We start from the raw sequence: 1,553 nt of genomic DNA, 5'->3' as shown, positions 1-1,553 counted from the left end.
GGAGTGAAAACCAGAGGTGAAAACCAGAGGAAGAAAACCGGGCTGGGGGGCTCGGTGGGGTTGAAAATCGAGGTTGAAAACCAGGGAGTGAAAAGCGGGGGATGAAAACCAGCGATGAAAACAGGGGCTGAAAACCGGAGAGTGAAAACCGGGGAGAAGAAGGGGGGGGGGAGATGAAAAACCAGCGATGAAAAACCGCGGCTCAAAACCCGGGCTGAAAACCGGGGCGTGCAAACCGAGGGCCGAAAACCAAAAAAAAAAAGCGGGGCCGCAAAGCGGGCAGTGAAAATCGGGGCTGAACAAACCGAAAAGCGGGGCCGGGGGTCCCGCGGGGGGGGGGTCCCGTTACCTGCCCGTTCTTCATCAGGTCGGCCCACATGCTGGTGCCGTCCCCGCCGCGCATCAGGACGTGGTAGGTGAAGAAGTAGATGCCGGGCAGGGGGCAGGTGAATTTGCCGCTCGAGGGCTCGTAGTAGTTGCCCACGTTGGTCACCACGTCGTCGAAGCGCAGCACTTCGTAGCCCTCGTGCGGCTTCCTCAGGCCGGCGTAAAAAGCGATTTTGGGGCTGTAGAAGGACGGGATGTAGCCGCCCGGCCCCGGTCCCGGAGGTCCCGGAGGGCCCGGCCGGCCCGGTTCTCCCGGAGGTCCCCGCGGTCCCGGTGGTCCCGGTGGCCCGCGGAGACCGGCGCGGCCCTTGCGGCCCGGCTCGCCCTTGGCCCCGGGCAGGAAGGGCGGCGGGGAGGCGGGGGGCAGCTCGGGGTAGGGGTCGCAGACCATGCGGCAGCTGCCCAGCATCTCGTAGTGCGCGGCCGCCTTGGAGCCGTGCACGAGCAGCGGGATGGCCACCAGCAGCACCAGCAGCATGGCCACGCCGATGGCCACGCCGGCCACCCGCTTCCTGCGGCTCAGCCGCGACGCGGCCAGCGCCAGCAGGTCCTCGTCGCCCTTGGGAGCGATGGTGGCGAGCGGCGGAGACGGCGGGAGGCCGCCCGCTGAGCCGGGAGCACCGGGGAGGGGACGGGGAGGGGACGGGAACGGGGATGGGAATGGGAATGGGGCTGGGAATGGAGACGGGAATGGGGACAGAGACAGGGATGGGGCTGGGGATGGGGACAGGAATGGGGTTGGAAAAGGGGACAGGGACAGGGATGGGGATGGGAATGGGATGGGGACAGGAACGGGGTTGGAAAAGGGGACAGGGACAGGGATGGGGCTGCTGGTGGCGGTGGGACAGGGGGCAATGGCAGTGGGGATGGGGATGGGGACAGAGCGGGGAAGGGGCTGGAGTTGGTGGGGACAGGGATGGGGACAGGGATGGGGACAGGGATGGGGACAGGGATGGGGATGGGGACAGGGACAGGCAGGGATAGCCGGAGATGGGGACAGCCGGGGATGGGAGCAGGGACAGATGGGGACAGAGACAGGGGGGACAGGGACAGGCGGGGATGGGGACAGCGCGGGGATAGCCGGGGATGGGGACAGGGACAAATGGGGATGGGGACAGGAACCGGGACGAATCGGGACTGGGACAGGCGGGGATAGCCGGGGACAG

At 67.2% G+C, this 1,553-nt stretch overlaps 1 protein-coding gene across 1 annotated transcript; it reads right to left on the bottom strand.

Annotated features, from left to right (window-relative positions):
• Positions 1–349: 349 nt before the first annotated feature.
• LOC121339124 (complement C1q-like protein 4) lies at positions 350–868 on the bottom strand (the record flags this gene model as incomplete). Its single annotated transcript, XM_041410685.1, has 1 exon — positions 350–868. A coding segment is annotated over exon 1 (516 nt), but the record flags the coding sequence as incomplete, so codon positions are not given.
• Between the last annotated feature and the right edge of the window lie 685 nt (positions 869–1,553).

The sequence above is a fragment of the Onychostruthus taczanowskii genome, unplaced genomic scaffold, assembly GCF_017590055.1.
Source record: "Onychostruthus taczanowskii isolate IOZ18803 unplaced genomic scaffold, ASM1759005v1 scaffold1007, whole genome shotgun sequence".
Lineage (NCBI taxonomy): Eukaryota > Metazoa > Chordata > Aves > Passeriformes > Passeridae > Onychostruthus > Onychostruthus taczanowskii.
This window is presented reverse-complemented; position numbering and strand designations above follow the sequence as displayed.